The 25,497-nt window shown below is 51.9% G+C and overlaps 1 protein-coding gene across 4 annotated transcripts in view; it reads right to left on the minus strand.

The window, feature by feature from the left end:
• The window catches only part of LOC118364066 (triple functional domain protein-like), a 144,946-nt gene that overhangs the window by 71,853 nt on the left and 47,596 nt on the right, over positions 1-25,497 (minus strand). For all 4 annotated transcript variants that reach the window (XM_052489709.1, XM_052489706.1, XM_052489707.1 and 1 more), the window contains 3 exons: positions 22,558-23,106; positions 21,599-21,721; positions 760-951 (listed from right to left, as the gene is read on the minus strand). In XM_052489709.1, the coding sequence (XP_052345669.1) occupies positions 760-951; positions 21,599-21,721; positions 22,558-23,106 (864 nt within the window). The remainder of the gene's footprint in view (positions 1-759; positions 952-21,598; positions 21,722-22,557; positions 23,107-25,497) is intronic.

A 25,497-nucleotide genomic window follows, 5' to 3' on the forward strand; every position in this document is an offset into this window, starting at 1 on the left:
TGAAGAGAGCGGAGATAAAAGACATAGGCATCATGTCATAAAAAAATGTCAGTGTGTGCGTCTCTCTCTCTCTCTCTTTGTGTTTCTCCTCAACCATCCCCCCGTTCGTCCCCAGACTGACAGAGAGGTCTAGAACCATGGTAAAGAAACACCACACACACACACACACACACACACACACACACACACACACACACGCACATAACTCAAACTTAGCTTCACATGCCAATCGCACACAGCCAAACATCAGATACGACACCTCCACACGAATCAGTTTGTTGGAAAACACATGACAACAACTAAGTCCATATAGAAAATGGGCTTACAATACAGCCTCTTCCAAAGCAGTGGAAGATTCAATCTATGGAGTAGCTTCAAATCCTAGCGGACAGTAGGGTACACAAACATGTAGTCTATAACAATACTGCCCACCCTGCTACTCTGGACATCTGGTTTCAACCTGACCTCATGCACTACAATAGAGGTGAAGAGAGAAGAATGCAGAGAGGGAGGAGGAGAAAGGAAGACAGACTGGAAGAAAAAGCTTAAGTGATGAAAGACGGAGAAAGGAGGGGGAGCAAATCGAGGCAGAGAGAGGAAAATAACAAGAGTGTGGGTCTCTGTAGGAGCACACCGCTGGAACAGGTAGTAGAGGGTCAGAGTGTTTTGGCCCTTTCCTGTTCAATCTGGAAAATCACAATGTGTGTGTGCGAGTGTTGTTGTTGTGTGTGTGTGTGTGTGTGTGTGCTTCCTCCTCACCTGGTCCACCTTCAGGTGGAAGGCAGCAGACATCTCCAGTAGGGTGGAGCGTTCGTCCAGGGCAGCAGCGAAGGCCTTCCACTCCTGCTCCAACTGACCTGAGATCTGCTGGATCTGCTGAGATGCGTAGTGCCCAGACTCCAACAGCCGGTTCCCCACAGACATGATGCGGTTGATATTTACATAGACATTCTGGAAGGAGAGTGGAGGAGACATATTAGATATTCTGTAAGAGGGGAGAAGACATGACGAGGTTAATAGTTACATAGACATTCTAGAAGGAGAGGGAGGACACATGACAGACATTCTGTAAGGAGAGGGAGGGGACATGATAGACATTCTGTAAGGAGAGGGAGGGGACATGATAGACATTCTGTAAGGAGAGGGAGGGGACATGATAGACATTCTGTAAGGAGAGGGAGGGGACATGATAGACATTCTGTAAGGAGAGGGAGGGGACATGATAGACATTCTGTAAGGAGAGGGAGGGGACATGATAGACATTCTGTAAGGAGAGGGAGGGGACATGATAGACATTCTGTAAGGAGAGGGAGGGGACATGATAGACATTCTGTAAGGAGAGGGAGGGGACATGATAGACATTCTATAAGGAGAGGGAGCGGACATGATAGACATTCTAGAAGGAGAGGGAGGACACATGATAGACATTCTGTAAGGAGAGGGAGGGGACATGATAGACATTCTGTAAGGAGAGGGAGGGGACATGATAGACATTCTGTAAGGAGAGGGAGGGGACATGATAGACATTCTGTAAGGAGAGGGAGGGGACATGATAGACATTCTGTAAGGAGAGGGAGGGGACATGTTAGACATTCTGTAAGGAGAGGGAGGGGACATGATAGACATTCTGTAAGGAGAGGGGACTAAAGTGTTACCAATATTTACATAGACAGAGGGAGGCAGGGGGAGGGAGGGAGAAAGACAGAGATAGAGCGAGAAGGAGAGAGAGTGAGACAGACAGACAGACAGACAGACAGACAGACAGACAGACAGACAGACAGACAGACAGACAGACAGACAGACAGGGTGACAGACAGACAGACAGGGTGACAGGGTGACAGACAGACAGGGTGACAGGGTGACAGACAGAGAGGGAGGACAACAGGGAGCGAGTCACAGACAGGCAGGAAGGGAGGAGGGACGGAGACAGAGAGGGGCGGTAGACGGACAAACATAAAGACAGACAGAGACAGAGAGAGAGAAGGAGACAGACAGACAGAAAGGGAGGGAGACAAACAGACAGAGAGGGAGGGAGACAGACAGTGAGGGAGGGAGACAAACAGACAGAGAGGGAGACAGACAGTGAGGGAGGGAGGGAGACAGACAGTGAGGGAGGGAGACAGACAGACAGAGAGGGAGGGAGACAGACAGTGAGGGAGGGAGACAAACAGACAGAGAGGGAGACAGACAGACAGTGAGGGAGGGAGACAGACAGAGAGGGAGACAGACAGTGAGGGAGGGAGGGAGACAGACAGTGAGGGAGGGAGACAGACAGACAGAGAGGGAGACAGGCAGTGAGGGAGGGAGACAGACAGTGAGGGAGGGAGACAGACAGTGAGGGAGGGAGACAGACAGACAGAGAGGGAGACAAACAGACAGAGAGGGAGACAGACAGACAGTGAGGGAGGGAGGGAGACAGACAGTGAGGGAGGGAGACAGACAGACAGAGAGGGAGGGAGACAGACAGTGAGGGAGGGAGACAGACAGTGAGGGAGGGTTAGAAAGACAGAGATCAACACAGGGTGGGCCATGGCTACAGACCCAGCCACAGGAGTGCCTACGTCCATAGTAAGGGCTTGGGAGGCTGGTGAGAAGTTAACACAGGACACACACACCACAACCTACTGTACACACACACACACACACACACACACACACACACACACACACACACACACACACACACACACACACACACACACACACACACACACACACACACACACACACACACACACACACACACACACACACACACACACAGTCCAAATCAAACACCCAGAGAGACTATTACTCACTGAGAAGAGAACAGAACCCCTCCAGTCCAAAGGAAAACACCAGCTAGCCTTGGCCTCTACTCTCTTACGTTACAGTGAACAGAGGGGAGGTAAACTGTCATCTGGAAACAGACAATAAGGGGACTAGTATCATAGTGCTAAGTGCCTGTATTGTGAAACCAAACAAATCTGCATCCTGTCGAGAAGATACATTGAATGGTAAAGCCAGAAATGTGTACAGAACTGAGAATATCAGTGAAGTCAAAATATTTTATTGTTGTAGCATTTTCAGTGAAGTAAAAAAACACTTGAGATTCATGGTAAATTACATGCTACAACATTTCAAAATGGTCACCCAACTGCTGAACCAACAAACACAGCCAATCAAAAGCTAAAGGAAGTGACGGTGAGCGTGTAGCAGGCAGCTGATCTTAGTTATCCTGTAAAGCGTAGTGAGCCGAGCGGAGTGGAGGGGCTACACCCGTGGGAGAGGAGGAAGTCCCTCTAGTCTGACCACATGTCCACATGCTTCCACTCAGCCAGCCCCAGTCAGCCCCGACGGACACCCACAACACTGTGTGTGGCTGGGTGGGGACAGAGAAGGGGAGGTGAGGATAAGGGAGTGCATAGCAGGAGATCCACCCTGACAGAAAGGAGGTTCAGTCACAGGTCATGAGTTTCTCCCTCTCCTTTATCACCCATATCACAGTGATAATCACGGGGCTTAAGGCCACACCCCTCACTGCCTGCCTGCTGCTCAAAACGTAACACTTTGGATGGGTTTTATTGTGGTAGTACAGCTTTTAACCCAAAGAAAAGTGACTAGTGGGATCTAGTGTATGGTACAGTCACACACAGGCTGTGTTGTACCAAAACAGTGGTCATTACTTACGAGTCCTATTGGCTCTAGTACAGCTCAACAATGGCCACGCTTACCCTGTTTGAGAAGCCCTTTTAGTAGGCTTCCTCTTTCATGTGGTCAGAGCTACAACGTTATCCCAACGGTTTAATGAGGTGTTTATGGGAGACGAGCTCTCGCTGCCAGCTGTAGACACACACACAGTTGATGAGCTCTCGCTGCCTGCTGTAGAGATCTACGGCATGCTGGGTAATTAAGGTTTGGGATCGATACCCTCCCTGACGCTGTTAGTGTCATCCTACTACTCGCACACTAAAACCAAAACAACACCAAATCAACACCATGTCTCTTTCATTTTGGTCCACGAAGCTGTTGTGACAAGATAGACATAGATCAGCAAACACAAATTAATTATTCAGTTTTACATGCAGGACTGTTAGCATTCAATTACCCCTGGCTGAAACAGGTTTTTGTAGCCTGGTTTTTATCTAAATGAGAGGCTTTAATGAATCACACAACACCGCAGTGTGCTCTGAAACAGAGGTGGGTGAATCCTCATTATACTAATCCATAGCAGGGGAACATCAATGGACCAATGTTCAACATCCCTGTCTGTCTGCAAACACTTTTTAAACTGATGAGAGTTGTGAACACCACACGCGGACAAACAGACAGACATACGGACGGGCAGAACGGACACACACAGGGCTGGGCTAGATAAAGACATCTGCTCTCCTGAAAAACGACAAACGCCTCTGACTCCGACGACATCTGTGAAGCATTCAAATGAGAGGTTAAATAACAGCCTCTCTTCACTACGTCTTCATTCCTGGATGTAAAACGACAGACAGCATGGTATCTTAGCCAGGGGGAGCTAGACAGAGGACAGGCCTAATGTAAAACAACAGACAGCATGGTATCTTAGCCAGGGGAGTTAAGAGGGCAGGCCTAATGTAAAACGACAGACAGCATGGTATCTTAGCCATGGGAGTTAAGAGGGCAGGCCTAATGTAAAACGACAGACAGCATGGTATCTTAGCCAGGGGAGCTAGACAGAGGGCAGGCCTAATGTAAAACGACAGACAGCATGGTATCTTAGCCAGGGGAGCTAATGAAAACAGACAGCATGGCAGGCCTAATGTAAAACGACAGACAGCATGGTATCTTAGCCAGGGGAGCTAGCCAGGGTAAAACGACAGACAGCATGGTAGCTAGACAGAGGACAGACAGCATGGTATCTTAGCCAGGGGAGCTGACAGAGGGCAGGCCTAATGTAAAACGACAGACAGCATGGTATCTTAGCCAGGGGAGCTAGACAGAGGGCAGGCCTAATGTAAAACGACAGACAGCATGGTATCTTAGCCAGGGGAGCTAGACAGAGGGCAGGCCTAATGTAAAACGACAGACAGCATGGTATCTTAGCCAGGGGAGCTAGACAGAGGGCAGGCCTAATGTAAAACGACAGACAGCATGGTATCTTAGCCAGGGGAGCTAGACAGAGGGCAGGCCTAATGTAAAACGACAGACAGCATGGTATCTTAGCCAGGGGAGCTAGACAGAGGGCAGGCCTAATGTAAAACGACAGACAGCATGGTATCTTAGCCAGGGGGAGCTAGACAGAGGGCAGGCCTAATGTAAAACGACAGACAGCATGGTATCTTAGCCAGGGGAGCTAGACAGAGGGCAGGCCTAATGTAAAACGACAGACAGCATGGTATCTTAGCCATGGGGGGAGCTAAGAGGGCAGGCCTAATGTAAAAAACGACAGACAGCATGGTATCTTAGCCAGGGGAGCTAGACAGAGGGCAGGCCTAATGTAAAACGACAGACAGCATGGTATCTTAGCCAGGGGAGCTAGACAGAGGGCAGGCCTAATGTAAAACGACAGACAGCATGGTATCTTAGCCATGGGAGTTAGAGAGGGCAGGCCTAATGTAAAACGACAGACAGCATGGTATCTTAGCCAGGGAGCTAGACAGAGGGCAGGCCTAATGTAAAACGACAGACAGCATGGTATCTTAGCCAGGGGAGCTAGACAGAGGGCAGGCCTAATGTAAAACGACAGACAGCATGGTATCTTAGCCAGGGACAGCAGCTAGACAGAGGGCAGGCCTAATGTAAAACGACAGACAGCATGGTATCTTAGCCAGGGGAGCTAGACAGAGGGCAGGCCTAATGTAAAACGACAGACAGCATGGTATCTTAGCCAGGGGAGCTAGCTAGACAGAGGGCAGGCCTAATGTAAAACGAGACAGCAGACAGCATGGTATCTTAGCCAGGGGAGCTAGACAGAGGGCAGGCCTAATGTAAAACGACAGACAGCATGGTATCTTAGCCAGGGTAAAACGACAGAGCTGGACAGAGGGCAGGCCTAATGTAAAGGCCTAATGTAAAACGACAGACAGCATGGTATCTTAGCCATGGGAGCATAAGAGGGCAGGCCTAATGTAAAACGACAGACAGCATGGTATCTTAGCCAGGGGAGCTAGACAGAGGGCAGGCCTAATGTAAAACGACAGACAGCATGGTATCTTAGCCAGGGGAGCTAGACAGAGGGCAGGCCTAATGTAAAACGACAGACAGCATGGTATCTTAGCCAGGGGAGCTAGACAGAGGGCAGGCCTAATGTAAAAGCTAGACAGAGGGCGACACAGACAGCATGGTATCTTAGCCAGGGGAGCTAGACAGAGGGCAGGCCTAATGTAAAACTAGACAGACAGCATGGTATCTTAGCCAGGGGAGCTAGACAGAGGGCAGGCCTAATGTAAAACAGACAGACAGCATGGTATCTTAGCCAGGGGAGCTAGACAGAGGGCAGGCCTAATGTAAAACGACAGACAGCATGGTATCTTAGCCAGGGGAGCTAGACAGAGGGCAGGCCTAATGTAAAACGACAGACAGCATGGTATCTTAGCCAGGGGAGCTAGACAGAGGGCAGGCCTAATGTAAAACGACAGACAGCATGGTATCTTAGCCAGGGGAGCTAGACAGAGGGCAGGCCTAATGTAAAACGACAGACAGCATGGTATCTTAGCCAGGGGAGCTAGACAGAGGGCAGGCCTAATGTAAAACGACAGACAGCATGGTATCTTAGCCAGGGGAGCTAGACAGAGGGCAGGCCTAATGTAAAACGACAGACAGCATGGTATCTTAGCCAGGGGAGCTAGACAGAGGGCAGGCCTAATGTAAAATGACAGACAGCATGGTATCTTAGCCAGGGGAGCTAATGTAAAACGACAGAGGGCAGGCCTAATGTAAAACGACAGACAGCATGGTATCTTAGCCAGGGAGCAGACAGCATGGTATCTTAGCCAGGGGAGCTAGACAGAGGGCAGGCCTAATGTAAAACGACAGACAGCATGGTATCTTAGCCAGGGGAGCTAGACAGAGGGCAGGCCTAATGTAAAACGACAGACAGCATGGTATCTTAGCCAGGGGAGCTAGACAGAGGGCAGGCCTAATGTAAAACTCCTGGAGGACCTGGGTTAAAGGGAAAGTAAACACTGGGCCAGGCCTCTGCATAGTATCCATTGAGTGATCACATTACATACACCACCAAGGCTTACCCACACAGCAGCATACCACAGAACCTTCCTCTGTCTCTCAAGCATCACACATACTGAGCAGGGAGGGTCCACTCCACAGAGGAAAATACTGGCACTTATACTGCTGTCACATTTCCCATTTTTGCATGGCAAAGATATGAAGTGTGGCCGCTTTCCATCTCAACATCCCAGACTTGGGGAAATCAAAACAAATGCAATCAAGAGTTGTTTGTCTACGCCACAGGGACTGGTCCGACACCGGGTGTATAGTGACATGTGAACATGATAATGATAGTGTTTCCATTGTGTTTTCGGTGTAAACAAACAGGCAACATTACAGATAGGAGATAGGATCAGGATGGAACAGGAAGAACTAATCAATGAGACTGACACAGTAATGGAGGGCTTGGCATTCGCCAATAACCCAAGTCTGAGTCCCAAATGGCACCCTGTTCCCTATATAGTGCACTACTTTTGACCTGGGCCCATATGGCTCAAGTCAAATGTAGTGCACTGTATGTAGGGAATAGGGTGCCATTTGGGACACAGACCTAGGCCCAGAGACTATGAGAGAAGAGAACGTCTTGAACAGGAAGCTCCTGGGGTTACTGGCTGGCTTCTCCAAAATGGGGAACACGATAGAAAGGCTATTTTTTATTTCATATTTACCTTGTTTTAATATTCACACAGAGAGGAGACATTAGGAGACATGTCCATTCTAGCATTACCATTTCTATTATGTGTTTCAAACAGGCTTCCATTCTGTCGCTATCGGATGGCCATCTGCTTTTCTATTGAACTGGTTTTGAATTTCTGGGCCGTTTCTCCCCAAAGTGGAACCATAGAGTTTAATGTTACAACACCCCCATAGGGGGCAGACTACCATCACATGTCCATACTTTTCATTTGCATACTACAAATGACATAATCATAGCAGATCATCAGCCTCAGCCTAAATGGCTGATCTCTAGTCTAGCTGGGGAATCGGGGATATTAGGATATTTACTCGAGGTGGCAAAAAGCATATTTATCACAACAGTGAACGCATTAACACATTGTGATTAATACTGCTGCTGTCCATGATGCTTTCATTGTGATAATCTGCCCTTTCAAATGTACGCAAACACACATTTTACCCTCACAGTATCATCATCAGCAACTAGCTCTACCTCGCAAATTTGATCCTGACAGTCACACAGTCTTTCTAGTCAACAGGAAGCATGGCATCCTGGGGAAAAGGAGGCGTCAGTCCCTCTGTTTCAGAATCCCCCTGCCTTTTGTTGACACTGCACAGTGATGGCTAAGTCATGCACAATAATGCCTGTGTGACTGTGACCAGGGCTGGGTCTAGGTCTGGGTGATCCCCCTGCCTCAATGGGGCCTGTCTGTCTGTCCGCTTCTCAAAACAAGCTAGGCTGGCTCAGCACAAAATAACTTGATAAACCTCTTACAAGCAAGATCATACTAAATGATGAGAGGATACCATTTAATTGTATAGAGAAGTGGTTCCCAAACTGTTGGGCGAGGAGTCAGCAGAAAAAAGAAATGCAATTGTTTTTTTAAGGAACTTAACTCTTGAAAGTTGTAGTAGAAGAATGCACAAGGTGCCATTTGGAAATTGGGTAGTGCATCATCAGTTCTTCTTGTCTTGTCAGTCATTGCAGACCTTAGAGCTATTAATAACTTGTCAGAAATGTCCAGATCAACTAGCCCATATCTACGTTTCTAAATTCAGTTTTTTTAGGCCCTTTATATTGTTGTAATTTTTTGTCACTCAAATATCACATGAATACACATTAGACATGGCAAAATGTAAAGAATTGCTATAAAATGTGCTCCCTCTCCGGCCTCTAGGTCACCAGGCTGCTCGTTATGGCGCACATCTGTCACCATCGTTACGCGCATTATGACACTCACCTGGACTCCATCACCTCCTTGATTCGATAGGCTCCCATCCCTCAGCTGGTTCGACAGGCTGGCTCGACAGGCTGCCATGCCTCAGCTGGCTCGACAGGCTGCCATGCCTCAGCTGGTTCGACAGGCTCCCATGCCTCAGCTGGTTCGATAGGTTGCCATGCCTCAGCTGGATCGACAGGCTGCCATGCCTCAGCGGGTTCGATAGGCTGCCATGTCTCAGCTGGTTTGAAAGGCTCCCATGCCTCCTCTGGTTCAATAGACTCCTATGCCTCTGCTGGTTCGATAGACTCCCATGTCTCAGCTAGTTCGATAGGCTCCCATGCCTTAGCGGGTTCGATAGGCTGCCATGCCTCAACAGGTTCGATAAACTCCCATGCCTCAGCTGGCTTGACATGCTCCCATGCATCAGCTGGTTCGACAGGCTGCCATGCCTCAACAGGTTCGATAAACTCCCATGCCTCAGATGGCTCGACAGGCTCCCATGCCTCAGCTGGTTCAATAGGCTGCCACGCCTCAGCTGGCTCGATAGGCTGCCACGCCTCAGCTGGCTCGATAGGCTGCCACGCCTCAGCTGGCTCGACAGGCTCCCATGCCTCAGCTGGTTCGATAGGCTGCCATGCCTCAGCTGGTTCGATAGGCTGCCATGCCTCAGCTGGTTCGATAGGCTCCCATGCCTCAGCTGGTTCGATAGGCTGCCATGCCTCAGCAGGTTCGATAGACTCCCATGCCTCAGCTGGCTTGACATGCTCCCATGCCTCAGCTGGTTCGATAGGCTGCCACGCCTCAGCTGGCTCGATAGGCTGCCACGCCTCAGCTGGCTCGATAGGCTGCCACGCCTCAGCTGGCTCGACAGGCTCCCATGCCTCAGCTGGTTCGATAGGCTGCCATGCCTCAGCTGGTTCGATAGGCTGCCATGCCTCAGCTGGTTCGATAGGCTGCCATGCCTCAGCTGGCTCGACAGGCTCCCATGCCTCAGCTGGCTCAATAGGCCCCATGCCTCAGCTGGTTCGACAAGATGCCATGCCTGAGCTGGCTTGATAGGTTCCCATGCATTAGCTGGCTCGATAGGTTCCTATGCCTCAGCGGGATCGATAGGCTGCCATGCCTCAGCTGGCTCAATAGGCTCCCATGCCTCAGCTGTTTCTACAAGCTGCCATGCCTCAGCTGGCTCAATAGGCTCCCATGCCTCAGCTGGTTCGACAAGATGCCATGCCTGAGTTGGTTTGATATGTTCCCATACATTAGCTGGCTCGATAGGTTCCCATGCCTCAGCGGGATCGATAGGTTCCCATGCCTCAGCGGGATCGATAGGTTCCCATGCCTCCTCTGGTTCGATAGACTCCCATGTCTCAGCTAGTTCGATAGGCTCCCATGCCTTAGCGGGTTCGATAGGCTGCCATGCCTCAACAGGTTCGATAGACTCCCATGCCTCAGCTGGCTTGACATGCTCCCATGCATCAGCTGGTTCGACAGGCTGCCATGCCTCAGCTGGCTCGACAGGCTCCCATGCCTCAGCTGGTTCGATAGGCTGCCACGCCTCAGCTGGCTCGATAGGCTACCACGCCTCAGCTGGCTCGACAGGCTCCCATGCCTCAGCTGGTTCGATAGGCTGCCATGCCTCAGCTGGTTCGATAGGCTGCCATGCCTCAGCTGGTTCGATAGGCTCCCATGCCTCAGCTGTTTCTCCTGCCATGCCTCAGCTGGCTCAATAGGCTCCCATGCCTCAGCTGTTTCTACAAGCTGCCATGCCTCAGCTGGCTAGATAGGCTCCCATGCCTCAGCTGGTTCGACAAGCTGCCATGCCTGAGCTGGCTTGATAGGTTCCCATGCATCAGCTGGCTCGATAGGTTCCCATGCCCCAGCGGGATCGATTGGTTCCCATGCCACAGCGGGATCGATAGGATGCCATGCCTCAGCAGGATCGATAGGCTGCCATGCCTCAGCGGGATCGACAGGCTGCCATACCTCAGCTGGTTTGTTAGGCTCCCATGCCTCAACTGGGATTCGACAGACTTCCATGCCTCAGCTGGTTTGCCATGCCTCAGCGGGTTTGATAGGCTGCCATGCCTCACTGGTTCGACAGACTCCCATGTCTCAGCTAGTTCGATAGGCTCCCATGCCTTAGCAGGTTCTATAGGCTGCCATGCCTCAACAGGTTTGATAGACTCCCATGCCTCAGCTGGCTTGACATGCCCCATGCATCAGCTGGTTCGACAGGCTGCCATGCCTCAGCTGGCCCAGGCTCCCATGCCTCAGCTGGTTCGATAGGCTCCCGCCTGCTGGTTTAGGCTCCCATGCCTCAGCTGGTTCGATAGGTTGCCATGCCTCAGCAGGTTCGACAGGCTGCCATGCCTCAGCTGGTTGACAGGCTCCCATGCATCAGCTGGCTCAATAGGCTCCCATGCCTCAGCTGGTTCGATAGGCTGCCATGCCTCAGCTGGCTTGACAGGCTCCCATGCCTCAGCTGGCTCAATAGGCTCCCATGCCTCAGTTTGTTCGACAAGATGCCATGGCTCAGCTGGCTTGATAGGTTCCCATACATTAGCTGGCTCGATAGGTTCCCATGCCTCAGCTGGACAATAGGCTCCCATGCCTCAGCTGGTTATACATGCCATGCCTCAGCTGGCTCGATAGGTTCCCATGCCTCAGTGGGATAGATAGGCTGCTGCCTCAGCTGGTTCGATAGGCTCCCAGCTGGCTCTCCCAGCTAGTGGCTCGATAGGCCCCATGCCTCAGCTGGTTCACAAGATGCCATGCCTGAGCTGGGTTGATAGGTTCCCATGCATTAGCTGGCTGCCATGCCTCAGCGGGATCAGGTGCCATGCCTCAGCTGGCTCATAGGCTCCCATGCCTCAGCTGTTTCTACAAGCTTCCATGCCTCAGCTGGCTCAATAGGCTCCCATGCCTCAGCTGGTTCGACAAGATGCCATGCCTGAGTTGGTTTGATATGTTCCCATCAGCTGGCTCGACAGGCTCCCATGCCTCAGCTGGATCGATAGGCTTCCCATGCCTCAGCTGGGATCGATAGGTTCCCATGCCTCCTCTGGTTCGATAGGCTCCCATGTCTCAGCTGGTTCGATAGGCTCCCATGCCTCAGCTGGTTCGATAGGCTGCCATGCCTCAACTGGTTCGATAGGCTACCATGCCTCAGCTGGCTCAACAGGCTCCCATGCCTCAGCTGGTTTCTGCCATGCCTCAGCTGGTTCGAAGGCTGCCATGCCTCAGCTGGTTCTAGGCTCCCATGCCTCAGCTGCTCCTGCCATGCCTCAGCTGGCTCAATCGCCTCAGCTGTTTCTAAAGCTGCCATGCCTCAGCTGGCTTGATAGGCTTGCCTCAGCTGGTTCACAAGCTCCATGCTGAGCTGGCTTGATAGGTTCCCATGCCCCAGCTGGCTCGATTGGTTCCCATGCCACAGCGGGATCGATAGGATGCCATGCCTCAGCGGGATCGATAGGATGCCATGCCTCAGTGGGATCGATAGGCTGCCATGCCTCAGCGGGATCGACAGGCTGCCATACCTCAGCTGGTTTGTTAGGCTCCCATGCCTCAACTGGTTCGACAGACTTCCATGCCTCAGCTGGTTCGACAGGCTGCCATGCCTCAGCGGGTTTGATAGGCTGCCATGCCTCCGCTGGTTCGATAGACTCCCATGTCTCAGCTAGTTCGATAGGCTCCCATGCCTTAGCAGGTTCTATAGGCTGCCATGCCTCAGCAGGTTCGATAGACTCCCATGCCTCAGCTGGCTTGACATGCTCCCATGCATCAGCTGGTTCGACAGGCTGCCATGCCTCAGCTGGCTCGACAGGCTCCCATGCCTCAGCTGGTTCGATAGGTTGCCACGCCTCAGCTGGTTCGATAGGCTCCCATGCCTCAGCTGGTTCGATAGGTTGCCATGCCTCAGCAGGATTGACAGGCTGCCATGCCTCAACGGGTTCGACAGGCTCCCATGCATCAGCTGGCTCAATAGGCTCCCATGCCTCAGCTGGTTCATGCCTCAGCTGGCTTGACAGGCTCCCATGCCTCAGCTGGCTGGCCCCATGCCTCAGCTGGTTCGATAGGCTGCCATGCCTCAGCTGGCTTGACAGGCTCCCATGCATTAGCTGGCTCGATAGGTTCCCATGCCTCAGCGGGATCGATAGGCTGCCATGCCTCAGCTGGATCGATAGGCTGCCATGCCTCAGCTGGTTCGATAGGCTGCCATGACTCAGCTGGCTTGACAGGCTCCCATGCCTCAGCTGGCACAATAGGCTCCCATGCCTCAGCTGGTTATACAAGCTGCCATGCCTCAGCTGGCTCGATAGGTTCCCATGCCTCAGCTGGCTAGATAGGCTCCCATGCCTCAGCTGGTTCAACAAGATGCCATGCCTGAGCTGGCTTGATAGGTTCCCATGCATTAGCGGGATCGATAGGTTCCCATGCCTCAGCGGGATAGATAGGCTGCCATGCCTCAGCTGGCTCAATAGGCTCCCATGCCTCAGCTGGTTCTACAAGCTGCCATGCCTCAGCTGGCTCGATAGGTTCCCATGCCTCAGCTGGTTCTACAAGCTGCCATGCCTCAGCTGGCTAGATAGGTTCCCATGCCTCAGCTGGCTAGATAGGCTCCCATGCCTCAGCTGGTTCGACAAGATGCCATGCCTGAGCTGGCTTGATAGGTTCCCATGCATTAGCTGGCTCAATAGGCCCCATGCCTCAGCTGATTCGACAAGATGCCATGCCTGAGCTGGCTTGATAGGTTCCCATGCATTAGCTGGCTCGATAGGTTCCTATGCCTCAGCGGGATCGTTAGGCTGCCATGCCTCAGCTGGTTCGATAGGCTCCCATGCCTCAGCTGGCTCAATAGGCTCCCATGCCTCAGCTGTTTCTACAAGCTGCCATGCCTCAGCTGGCTAGATAGGCTCCCATGCCTCAGCTGGTTCGACAAGCTGCCATGCCTGAGCTGGCTTGATAGGTTCCCATGCATCAGCTGGCTCGATAGGTTCCCATGCCCCAGCGGGATCGATTGGTTCCCATGCCACAGCGGGATCGATAGGATGCCATGCCTCAGCGGGATCGATAGGATGCCATGCCTCAGTGGGATCGATAGGCTGCCATGCCTCAGCGGGATCGACAGGCTGCCATACCTCAGCTGGTTTGTTAGGCTCCCATGCCTCAACTGGTTCGACAGACTTCCATGCCTCAGCTGGTTCGACAGGCTGCCATGCCTCAGCGGGTTTGATAGGCTGCCATGCCTCCGCTGGTTCGATAGACTCCCATGTCTCAGCTGGCTTGACATGCTCCCATGCATCAGCTGGTTCTACAGGCTGCCATGCCTCAGCTGGCTCGACAGGCTCCCATGCCTCAGCTGGTTCGATAGGCTGCCATGCCTCAGCTGGCACAGGCTCCCATGCCTCAGCTGGTTCGATAGGTTGCCACGCCTCAGCTGGTTCGATAGGCTGCCATGCCTCAGCTGGCTCGACATGCTCCCATGCATCAGCTGGTTCGACAGGCTGCCATGCCTCAGCTGGCTCGACAGGCTCCCATGCCTCAGCTGGTTCGATAGGTTGCCACGCCTCAGCTGGTTGATAGGCTCCATGCCTCAGCAGGTTCTATAGGCTGCCATGCCTCAACAGGTTCGATAGATCCCATGCCTCAGCTGGCTTGACATGCCCCATGCCTCAGCTGGTTCGACAGGCTGCCATGCCTCAGCTGGCTCGACAGGCTCCCATGCCTCAGCTGGTTCGATAGGCTGCCACGCCTCAGCTAGTTCGATAGGCTGCCATGCCTCAGCTGGTTCGATAGGTTGCCATGCCTCAGCGGGATCGACAGGCTGCCATGCCTCAGCGGGTTCGACAGGCTCCCATGCATCAGCTGGCTCAATAGGCTCCCATGCCTCAGCTGGTTCGATAGGCTGCCATGCCTCAGCTGGCTTGACAGGCTCCCATGCCTCAGCTGGCTCAATAGGCTCCCATGCCTCAGTTTGTTCGACAAGATGCCATGCCTCAGCTGGCTTGATAGGTTCCCATGCATTAGCTGGCTCGATAGGTTCCCATGCCTCAGCTGGCACAATAGGCTCCCATGCCTCAGCTGGTTATACAAGCTGCCATGCCTCAGCTGGCTCGATAGGTTCCCATGCCTCAGCTGGCTAGATAGGCTCCCATGCCTCAGCTGGTTCGATAGGCTGCCATGCCTCAGCTGGCTCGACAGGCTCCCATGCCTCAGCTGGCTCAATAGGCCCCATGCCTCAGCTGGTTCGACAAGATGCCATGCCTGGCTGGCTTGATAGGTTCCCATGCATTAGCTGGCTCGATAGGTTCCCATGCCTCAGCTGGGATCGATAGGCTGCCATGCCTCAGCTGGCTCAATAGGCTCCCATGCCTCAGCTGTTTCTACAGCTGCCATGCCTCAGCTGGCTCAATAGGCTCCCATGCCTCAGCTGGTTCGACAAGATGCCATGCCTGAGTTGGTTTGATATGTTCCCATACATTAGCTGGCTCGATAGGTTCCCATGCCTCAGCGGGATCGATAGGTTCCCATGCCTCCTCTGGTTCGATAGACTCCCATGTCTCAGCTGGTTCGATAGGCTCCCATGCCTTAGCTGGTTCGATAGGCTGCCATGCCTCAACAGGTTCGATAGACTCCCATGCCTCAGCTGGCTTGACATGCTCCCATGCATCAGCTGGTTCGACAGGCTGCCATGCCTCAGCTGGCTCGACAGGCTCCCATGCCTCAGCTGGTTCGATAGGCTGCCACGCCTCAGCTGGCTCGATAGGCTACCACGCCTCAGCTGGCTCGACAGGCTCCCATGCCTCAGCTGGTTCGATAGGCTGCCATGCCTCAGCTGGTTCGATAGGCTGCCATGCCTCAGCTGGTTCGATAGGCTCCCATGCCTCAGCTGGCTCAATAGGCTCCCATGCCTCAGCTGTTTCTACAAGCTGCCATGCCTCAGCTGGCTAGATAGGCTCCCATGCCTCAGCTGGTTCGACAAGCTGCCATGCCTGAGCTGGCTTGATAGGTTCCCATGCATCAGCTGGCTCGATAGGTTCCCATGCCCCAGCGGGATCGATTGGTTCCCATGCCACAGCGGGATCGATAGGATGCCATGCCTCAGCAGGATCGATAGGCTGCCATGCCTCAGCGGGATCGACAGGCTGCCATACCTCAGCTGGTTTGTTAGGCTCCCATGCCTCAACTGGTTCGACAGACTTCCATGAGCTGGTTCGACAGGCTGCCATGCCTCAGCTGGTTTGATAGGCTGCCATGCCTCAACTGGTTCGATAGACTCCCATGTCTCAGCTGGTTCGATAGGCTCCCATGCCGTAGCAGGTTCTATAGGCTGCCATGCCTCCGCTGGTTCGATAGACTCCCATGTCTCAGCTGGCTTGACATGCTCCCATGCATCAGCTGGTTCTACAGGCTGCCATGCCTCAGCTGGCTCGACAGGCTCCCATGCCTCAGCTGGTTCGATAGGTTGCCACGCCTCAGCTGGTTCGATAGGCTCCCATGCCTCAGCTGGTTCGATAGGTTGCCATGCCTCAGCGGGATCGACAGGCTGCCATGCCTCAGCGGGTTCGACAGGCTCCCATGCATCAGCTGGCTCAATAGGCTCCCATGCCTCAGCTGGTTCGATAGGCTGCCATGCCTCAGCTGGCTTGACAGGCTCCCATGCATCAGCTGGCTCAATAGGCTCCCATGCCTCAGCTGGTTCGATAGGCTGCCATGCCTCAGCTGGCTTGACAGGCTCCCATGCATTAGCTGGCTCGATAGGTTCCCATGCCTCAGCGGGATCGATAGGCTGCCATGCCTCAGCTGGATCGATAGGCTGCCATGCCTCAGCTGGTTCGATAGGCTGCCATGACTCAGCTGGCTTGACAGGCTCCCATGCCTCAGCTGGCACAATAGGCTCCCATGCCTCAGCTGGTTATACAAGCTGCCATGCCTCAGCTGGCTCAATAGGTTCCCATGCCTCAGCTGGCTAGATAGGCTCCCATGCCTCAGCTGGTTCAACAAGATGCCATGCCTGAGCTGGCTTGATAGGTTCCCATGCATTAGCGGGATCGATAGGTTCCCATGCCTCAGCGGGATAGATAGGCTCCCATGCCTCAGCTGGTTCTACAAGCTGCCATGCCTCAGCTGGCTCGATAGGTTCCCATGCCTCAGCTGGTTCTACAAGCTGCCATGCCTCAGCTGGCTAGATAGGTTCCCATGCCTCAGCTGGCTAGATAGGCTCCCATGCCTCAGCTGGTTCGACAAGATGCCATGCCTGAGCTGGCTTGATAGGTTCCCATGCATTAGCTGGCTCGATAGGCCCCATGCCTCAGCTGGTTCGACAAGATGCCATGCCTGAGCTGGCTTGATAGGTTCCCATGCATTAGCTGGCCATGCCTATGCCTCAGCGGGATCGATAGGCTGCCATGCCTCAGCTGGTTCGATAGGCTCCCATGCCTCAGCTGGCTCAATAGGCTCCCATGCCTCAGCTGTTTCTACAAGCTGCCATGCCTCAGCTGGCTAGATAGGCTCCCATGCCTCAGCTGGTTCATGCCATGCCTGCTGGCTTGATAGGTTCCCATGCATCAGCTGGCTCGATAGGTTCCCATGCCCCAGCATCGATTGGTTCCCATGCCACAGCCGATAGGATGCCATGCCTCAGCGGGATCGATAGGATGCCATGCCTCAGTGGGATCGATAGGCTGCCATGCCTCAGCTGGGATCGACAGGCTGCCATGCCTCAGCTGGTTTGTTAGGCTCCCATGCCTCAACTGGTTCGACAGACTTCCATGCCTCAGCTGGTTCGACAGGCTGCCATGCCTCAGGGTTTGATAGGCTGCCATGCCTCCGCTGGTTCGATAGACTCCCATGCCTCAGCTGGCTTGACATGCTCCCATGCATCAGCTGGCTCAATAGGCTGGCCCATGCCTCATGCATCAGCTGGTTCGACAGGCTGCCATGCCTCAGCTGGCTCGACAGGCTCCCATGCCTCAGCTGGTTGATACGCCTCAGCTGGGTCAATAGGCTCCCATGCCTCAGCTGGTTCGATAGGTTGCCATGCCTCAGCTGGATCGACAGGCTGCCATGCCTCAGCTGACAGGCTCCCATGCATCAGCTGGCTCAATAGGCTCCCATGCCTCAGCTGGTTCGATAGGCTGCCATGCCTCAGCTGGCTTGACAGGCATGCCTCAGCTGGCTCAATAGGCTCCCATGCCTCAGTTTGTTCGACAAGATGCCATGGCTCAGCTGGCTTGATAGGTTCCCATGCATTAGCTGGCTCGATAGGTTCCCATGCCTCAGCTGGCACAATAGGCTCCCATGCCTCAGCTGGTTATACAAGCTGCCATGCCTCAGCTGGCTTAGGTTCCCATGCCTCAGTGGGATAGATAGGCTGCCATGCCTCAGCTGGCTCAATAGGCTCCCATGCCTCAGCTGGTTCTACAAGCTGCCATGCCTCAGCTGGCTCGATAGGTTCCCATGCCTCAGCTGGTTCTACAAGCTGCCATGCCTCAGCTGGCTAGATAGGTTCCCATGCCTCAGCTGGCTAGATAGGCTCCCATGCCTCAGCTGGTTCGACAAGATGCCATGCCTGAGCTGGCTTGATAGGTTCCCATGCATTAGCTGGCTCGATAGGTTCCCATGCCTCAGCGGGATAGATAGGCTGCCATGCCTCAGCTAGTTCGATAGGCTGCCATGCCTCAGCGGGTTCGATAGGCTCCCATGCCTCAGCTGGCTCAATAGGCTCCCATGCCTCAGTTGGTTCGACAAGATGCCATGCCTCAGCTGGCTTGATAGGTTCCCATGCATTAGCTGGCTCGATAGGTTCCCATGCCTCAGCGGGATCGATAGGCTGCCATGCCTCAGCTGGTTCGATAGGCTGCCATGACCCAGCTGGCTCGACAGGCTGCCATGCCTCAGCTGGCTCAATAGGCTCCCATGCCTCAGCTGGCTCAATAGGCTCCCATGCCTCAGCTGGTTCTACAAGCTGCCATGCCTCAGCTGGCTCGATAGGTTCCCATGCCTCAGCTGGCTAGATAGGCTCCCATGCCTCAGCTGGTTCGAAAAGATGCCATGCCTGAGCTGGCTTGATAGGTTACCATGCATTAGCTGGCTCGATAGGTTCCCATGCCTGAGCTGGCTTGATAGGTTCCCATGCATTAGCTGGCTCTAGGTTCCCATGCCTCAGCGGGATCGATAGGCTCCCATGCCTCAGCTGGCTCGATAGGTTCCCATGCCTCAGCTGGCTAGATAGGCTCCCATGCCTCAGCTGGTTCGAAAAGATGCCATGCCTGAGCTGGCTTGATAGGTTACCATGCATTAGCTGGCTCGATAGGTTCCCATGCCTGAGCTGGCTTGATAGGTTCCCATGCATTAGCTGGCTCGATAGGTTCCCATGCCTCAGCGGGATCGATAGGCTCCCATGCCTCAGCTGGTTCTACAAGCTGCCATGCCTCAGCTGGCTCGATAGGTTCCCATGCCTCAGCTGGTTCTACAAGCTGCCATGCCTCAGCTGGCTAGATAGGTTCCCATGCCTCAGCTGGCTAGATAGGCTCCCATGCCTCAGCTGGTTCGACAAGATGCCATGCCTGAGCTGGCTTGATAGGTTCCCATGCATTAGCTGGCTCGATAGGTTCCCATGCCTCAGCGGGATCGATAGGTTCCCATGCCTCAGCGGGATAGATAGGCTGCCATGCCTCAGCTGGTTCGATAGGCTGCCATGACCCAGCTGGCTCGACAGGCTGCCATGCCTCAGCTGGCTCAATAGGCTCCCATGCCTCAGCTGGCTAGATAGGCTCCCATGCCTCAGCTGGTTCTACCCAAGCTGGCCGATGAGCGGGATGATAGGTTCCCATGCCTCAGCTGGATAGATGGGCTGCCATGCCTCAGCTGGTTCGACTGCCATGCCTCGAGATTGCCATGCCTGGCTGGCTAGATAGGTTCCCATGCCTCAGCGAGATCGATAGGCTGCCATGCCTCAGCTGGCTAGATAGGTTCCCATGCCTCAGCGGGATCGATATGTTCCCATGCCTCAGCGGGATAGATAGGCTGCCATGCCTCAGCTAGTTCGATAGGCTGCCATGCCTCTGCGGGTTCGATAGGCTGCCATGCCTCAGCTGGCTAGATAGGTTCCCATGCCTCAGCGAGATCGATAGGCTGCCATGCCTCAGCTGGTTCGATAGGCTCCCATGCCTCAGCTGGGTGAACAGGTTCCCGCTGGCTCGACGGAGGCAACCGGGGAGGTCTCAGCCGGCTCATCAGGCTCTCTTGCCTCATCCGGTTCGTGGAGGCCACCGGTCCGCTCCTGATCCCTGGGATCATCTCTGTGGTTGGCGGCCTGCGGCTGGATGTGTGCTGTTCGAGTTTCTTCTTTGTATTATGTTCCATTTATTTATTACAACACTCACTCCCTGAACTTGCTTCCCAACTCTCAGTACACGTCGTTACAAAAACTGCAAGTAGAATTGCAGGAAATAAGCTTTAAACCTAAAAATTCACTCCACCATAGGTGGCAGGCGCGGGATGTTCCCCAATGCAGGACGGGGGGGGTTTGGGAACCCCTGGTATAGATTAATACGTCCAAGGAAACAATGTCATACAGAAAGAGCACTGCAACTTAGTGTAAATGTACTTTACAGTATTATACCACCATACAATCCAGAGCTAGGTTCCCCAACTGGCGGCCTGCAGGCTGAATTCATTGTTAGACATATAAAAATGCAAAAACAGTTCCAAAGGATTTTAATTTAGGAAATCTGTTCCCAAGTATTTCCATGTATAATAGAGAGATGTGATCATATACAAATGTAAGTAAGATTTGAAATTAAAGTAAAAAATTATATCTGTTTGGGCTTCTTGTGGTCAATTTGTAGAAATTATTTGTAATTACTGCATGTTCCGGCCCCATGACCACCCGCTCAAGATAAAAATCGGCCTGCGGCTGAATCTAGTTGATGATCCTGATCCAAAAATACAGTACAACAAAAAGCTAGGGCTTCAATTCATGTCCTCATTTTCCCCTTTAGGTCCCATGAGCAGCAGAGAGTAGATGGGGGCCAGAGCTAGGGCCCTGTACTGACTACTGACAGCCAGGGCAAGGAACAGGAGAGGGCAAGGACGAGTGGAGGGAGAGAGGGAGAGAGGGCAGGGAGACCAAGTGATTCATCATCTTCCCCTACAGAACACAGCTATGGCTGTTTAACCCTGCAGGCAGCCAGGGAGGTTCAGGGCGGGCAGCACACACATACACGCACACATACAGACAGACACACACAAACACACACATGCAGGAGATGGAGGGCTTGTCTCAACCTCACACTGCATGTGGTAGCTACTGGGAGGACTGTTTAGTTTAACCCATCATTATGTGGCCCTTTTAAAGGGGGGTGACTATAAATAAGCTATAGATTACTATAAATAAGGTATAGACGACTATCAATACGCTTCAATGTATTTTAACACAAAGCTGAGGGGTACAGTAGTTTATGGTCATTGTAAATGTTTATGGTCATCAGTAAAGTAGAAGAGTACATTCTTACCATACAGTTCATGGCAAAGTGGTTGTGCTGGGTCTGCAGCTCCCCGGCATGCTGGTGGTTCCCTCCTATCTCTGTGTAGCTGGTCAGGAACAGGCCCTTGTTGTGCATGATCCAGTCAAACATCTGTGGACGGTGCGACACACACACAGCCATGGGCACACAAACAAGCACACAGGCAGGCACAAGCACACAGAAGAAGGTCTCTATTAGCAGGTACTGTATCTTACAGCTCTGGAGGGGTGAGAGAGAGACAGAGAGAGGGGGAGGGGCTAAAGGCTGATGACATGGATGTTTGGACTCTCAGGAAGGCAGATGGAATGACTCCACTCCACTGTATTGAACTGTGCATCAGCCTGACCCTAGTGTCATGTTGTCATACTGCCTAGACTCGTGATGTTGCCACTGGGAACGCCACACAGCTAGCATGACAAGAAACCTCATGGTGACAGCTACCATTTCAACTTGACCTCTGGGACATTCTTTAATAACCGGGGACAATAATAACATGCCTGGGGAGGAAGAGGAAGAGGATGAGGTGGTGGTGTAGGAAGAGGAGGAGAAAGAGGAGGTGGTGGTGGGGAGATGTAATTAAAGCTTTGCTCTGACTAACTGACAAACATGTTTGTTTCCACAGCAGGGAGGCGTCACATCACCATCTGGCTGATAGCTGCATGACATCCATATAACTGTAGCTGGATCTATGCACACTGGCAGGCTATGGGCCATTACAGTATACTGCAAACAAGCATCATTACTCCTGCAGATACTTATCCCATTCTGTTTGCTATGAAGTAATATTCTCAGTGCAAATCCAGACTTCACTGGTGAGCTTGGGATGCTTTCTCTCTAGTTATGCTAGGATGAGAGATATGGACCAAAATGTGAGTCCTTTGAATAGAAACAAGCCTTGTCCTATTAACACAAAAGTAAAAGTAGATTGTAGTTAGTTCATAACATACCTTCTCTGCATCCTGCTCAAACAGCCGCAGCTGGAAGCACTGGTCCAGTTTCAGCTTGCGCATGTGCCACAGCTGCTGCAGGTGCTGGCGTGTGCCATGCAACTTGTCCAGCAGGGCACTCACTTTTGGCACCAGGTTGTGGGCATCTGGGTGGCCTGTGAGCCCATCGTTAGCATCCGTTCCCCCGCCGCCGTGGTTAGTGTAGCCTCCAGGGGTGACACTACCCTGTTGAAGCCTCTGGAGCAGCCTGCGTCCCTGTGTGTCCAACTCCTCCACCGAGGCCTTGGTGGCCCTCTTCTTGAGCGAGGCATGTTCCTCCATGAGGCGCCGTGCACACTCCAGGTCGCGCGGAAGGTCACGCTGTGCCAGGGTCTCCTGCAGCTCCTCCAGCCGCGCCAAAGCCCGGGCGGCATCGCCGGCAAAGTCCTCGAAGGCCACGCGCACATCGATCCACTCGTCGTGGTCGTACTCCAGGCTGCCCTCGAAGTCTGACGTCAGCTGGGAGGGGTCCACCACCTTGGTCAGGCCCTCGAGAGACACCATGACCGTCTGCAGGAAGAGGGAAGGGAGGGTTCAAACACTAATATAAACAGCAGTCTGTGAGGAAGAGGGGGGGTTCAGACTAGAGGTCGACCGATTAATCGGAATGGCCGATTTCAAGTTTTCATAACAATCGGAAATCTGTATTTTTGGACACCGATTTGGCAGATTTTTTAATATTCTTTTTCTACAGCTTTATTTAATCTTTATTTAACTAGGCAAGTCAGTTAAGAACACATTCTTATTTTCAATGACAGCCTAGGAACGGTAGGTTAACTGCCTCGTTCAGGGGCAGAACGACAGATTTTTACCTTGTCAGCTCGGGGATTCCATCTTGCAACCTTACAGTTAACTAGTTCAACACTCTAATCACCTGCATCTCATTGCACTCCACGAGAAGACTGCCTGCACCGCAAATGCAGTAAGCCAAGGTAAGTTACTAGCTAGCATTAAACTTATCTTATAAAAAAACAATCAATCAATCATAACCACTAGTTAACTACACATGGTTAGCGTGTCCTGCGTTGCATATAATCGATGCGGTGCGTATCGTTGCTCCAATGTCTACCTAACCATAAACATCATTGACTTTCTTAAAATCAATACACAAAGTATATATTTTTAAACCTGCATATTTAGCTAAAAGAAATCCAGGTTAGAAGGCAATATTAACCAGGTGAAATTGTGTCACTTCTCTTGCATTCATTGCACGCAGAGTCAGTGTCTATGCAACAGTTTGGGCTGCCTAATTCGCCAGAATTTTATGTAATTATGACATAACATTGAAGGTTGTGCAATGTAACAGCAATATTTAGACTTAGGGATGCCATCCGTTAGATAAAATATGGAACGGTTCCGTACTTCACTGAAAGAATAAACGTCTTCTTTTCGAGATGATAGTTTCCAGATTCGACCATATTAATGACCTAAGGCTCGTATGTGTGTTATAATTTTATAACTAAGTCTATGATTTGATAGAGCAGTCAGACTGAGTGATGGTAGGCACCAGCAGGCTCGTAAGCATTCATTCAAATAGCACTTTCGTGTGTTTGCCAGCAGCTGTTTATGACTTCAAGCCTATCAACTCCCGAGATTAGGCTGGTGTAACCGATGTGAAATGGCTAGCTAGTTAGCGGGGTGCGCGCTAATAGCGTTTCAAACGTCACTCGCTCTGAGACTTGGAGTGGTTGTTCCCTTTGCTCCGCAAGGGCCACGGCTTTCGTGGTGCGATGAGTAACGTTGCTTCGAGGGTGGCTGTTGTCGTTGGGTTCCTGGTTCGAGCCCAGGTAGGAGCGAGGAAAGGGACGGAAGCTATACTGTTACACGGGCAATACTATAGTGCCTATAAGAACATCCAATAGTTAAAGGTATATGAAATACAAATGGTATAGAGAGAAATAGTCCTATAATTCCTATAATAACTACAACCTAAAACTTCTTACCTGGGAATACTGAAGACTCATGTTAAGAGGAACCACCAGCTTTCATATGGTCTCATGTTCTGAGCAAGGAACTTAAACATTAGCTTTCCTACATGGCACATATTGCACTTTTACTTTCTTCTCCAACACTTTGTTTTTCCATTATTTAAACCAAATTGAACATGTTTCATTATTTATTTGAGGCTAAATGGATTTTATTGATGTATTATATTAAGTTAAAATAAATGTTCATTCAGTATTGTTGTAATTGTCATTATTACAAATAAATTTTAAAAATTGGCCGAATAATCGGTATTGACTTATTTTGGTCCTCTAATAATCGTTATCGGCATCGGAGTAAAAATCATAATCGGTCGACCTCTAGTTCAGACACTAATATAAACAGCAGTTTGTGAGGAAGAGGGAGGTTTCAGACACTAATATAAACAGCAGTCTGTGAGGAAGAGGGAGGGTTCAGACACTAATATAAACAGCAGTCTGTGAGGAAGAGGGAGGATTCAGACACTAATATAAACAGCAGTCTGTGAGGAAGAGGGAGGGTTCAGACACTAATATAAACAGCAGTCTGTGAGGAAGAGGGAGGGTTCAGACACTAATATAAACAGCAGTCTGTGAGGAAGAGGGAGGGTTCAGAGACTAATATAAACAGCAGTCTGTGAGGAAGGTATGGAAGGAGATCCGAGAAGTAGAATGTCATTTTATGACACTCGTGACACGTCATTCATATTCTATGGGAGAGGCCCCAATGAAATTACACCCTGATGCAGATATCATTATTAATGACTATCACGTTACTAAACCAACTGAATATCACTGTGAGTCAAAATTCCACAACCAACATAATTAAACGTGGATTATGAGGAGTGGTCAACAACAGATCTATTACGCCCAATGTTCACTTGAAAAGGTGGGCAAAAACATTCCAGGAATTATAGCTGCAGCCATGTTACCAGTCATA

This window comes from Oncorhynchus keta, chromosome 31 (assembly GCF_023373465.1).
Source record: "Oncorhynchus keta strain PuntledgeMale-10-30-2019 chromosome 31, Oket_V2, whole genome shotgun sequence".
Lineage (NCBI taxonomy): Eukaryota > Metazoa > Chordata > Actinopteri > Salmoniformes > Salmonidae > Oncorhynchus > Oncorhynchus keta.